This window comes from Enhydra lutris, unplaced genomic scaffold (assembly GCF_002288905.1).
Source record: "Enhydra lutris kenyoni isolate GAN:26980312 unplaced genomic scaffold, ASM228890v2 scaffoldscaffold6113, whole genome shotgun sequence".
NCBI classification, from domain to species: Eukaryota; Metazoa; Chordata; class Mammalia; order Carnivora; family Mustelidae; genus Enhydra; species Enhydra lutris.
This window is the reverse complement of record NW_019160197.1, coordinates 1-1,131: the sequence shown is the minus strand read 5'-3', so window position 1 is coordinate 1,131 and position 1,131 is coordinate 1. Positions and strand designations below refer to the sequence as shown.

At 46.3% G+C, this 1,131-nt stretch overlaps 1 protein-coding gene across 1 annotated transcript; it reads left to right on the top strand.

Annotated features, from left to right (window-relative positions):
* Positions 1-7: 7 nt before the first annotated feature.
* LOC111140610 (uncharacterized protein C2orf16-like) lies at positions 8-943 on the top strand (the record flags this gene model as incomplete). The annotated part of the gene is made up of 1 exon (XM_022492805.1): positions 8-943. A coding segment is annotated over one exon (936 nt), but the record flags the coding sequence as incomplete, so codon positions are not given.
* Between the last annotated feature and the right edge of the window lie 188 nt (positions 944-1,131).

Here is a 1,131-nt window from a genome sequence, read left to right as displayed (position 1 = left end):
GGCCAAGACTGACTTGTCAGAACAGTTCCAGTTGCTACAAGATCTGCAGCTAAAAACGGCAGCAAAACTGTTAAGGAGTCAAATACCCACCAATGTACCTCCACCTCTAACTTCAGGTCTGGTTTTAAAATACCCTATCTGCTTACAGTGTGGTCTATGTGTAGGACTTAATTGCCGTCATAAATTACAGGGCACTTTGGGGTCTTACCTTCTTATCTACCCACAGCTCCACCTTGTAAGCACTCCCGAAAACCACGGAGAGATTAAGGTGAGTCTTGGCTTTAGGTTGCGAACTAGGAAAAGATCCCAAGTCCCAAAGTACCACAGGAGAGCCAGATCCATCACACCAAGGAGTTCTATATCACCATCACTAAGGAAAGCTAAAGCCTATACTCGAGCTTCCAAGAGTCCTACTTCTACAATGGATTTCCAGTCTGTATCTTCCCAGTTTCCTGCTCCTGTACAAGTCCACATCAGGCAAAGACAGTATAGGAGCCCTGCCCTAGCAGGAAAGACGACAATTAGAAGGCCAGGGCACTATGAGTTCATTCAAGTTCACTCTGTACCAGAGAGTGACTCTGAAAGCAATCAGGATGAAAAATGGGCTAAAAGGAGAAATAAAAGGACCCGTAGTTCAAAATACCCAAGGAAAAGAATCACTACGGGAGGCAGAACACAAAAAACAAAGTTCTACACAAATGGTAGAACCACAATACGGAGTTCTTCTCGGGATTTACCAGACCAGTTAAGAAGGAAGAGGAATGGATCATCTCAGACAACTACTGCCTCTTCAAAAAGACAATCTAAGAAATCCTCCCAACCCAAATTCATTCAACGGCTTTTTCAAGGTCTAAAGCAAGCATTCCAGACAGCAGGCAGAATTATGGCTTTTGCCGGAAGAGAAGAGAAACTCACACCCAAGAAGCGAAACCACCATAGCTTCGTAAGGGAGAGAACCCCATGTAATTCCCCGGAAAGGAGCCATCGCAGTCCCTCCGAGAGGCGCCATCGAAGTCGTCCTCGGAGGAGACATCACAGTTCCTCTGAAAGGAGCCATCAGAGTACCTGTGAGAGGAGATGTCACAGTCCCTGTGAGAGGAGATGTCGCAGTCCCTGTGAGAGGAGATGTCG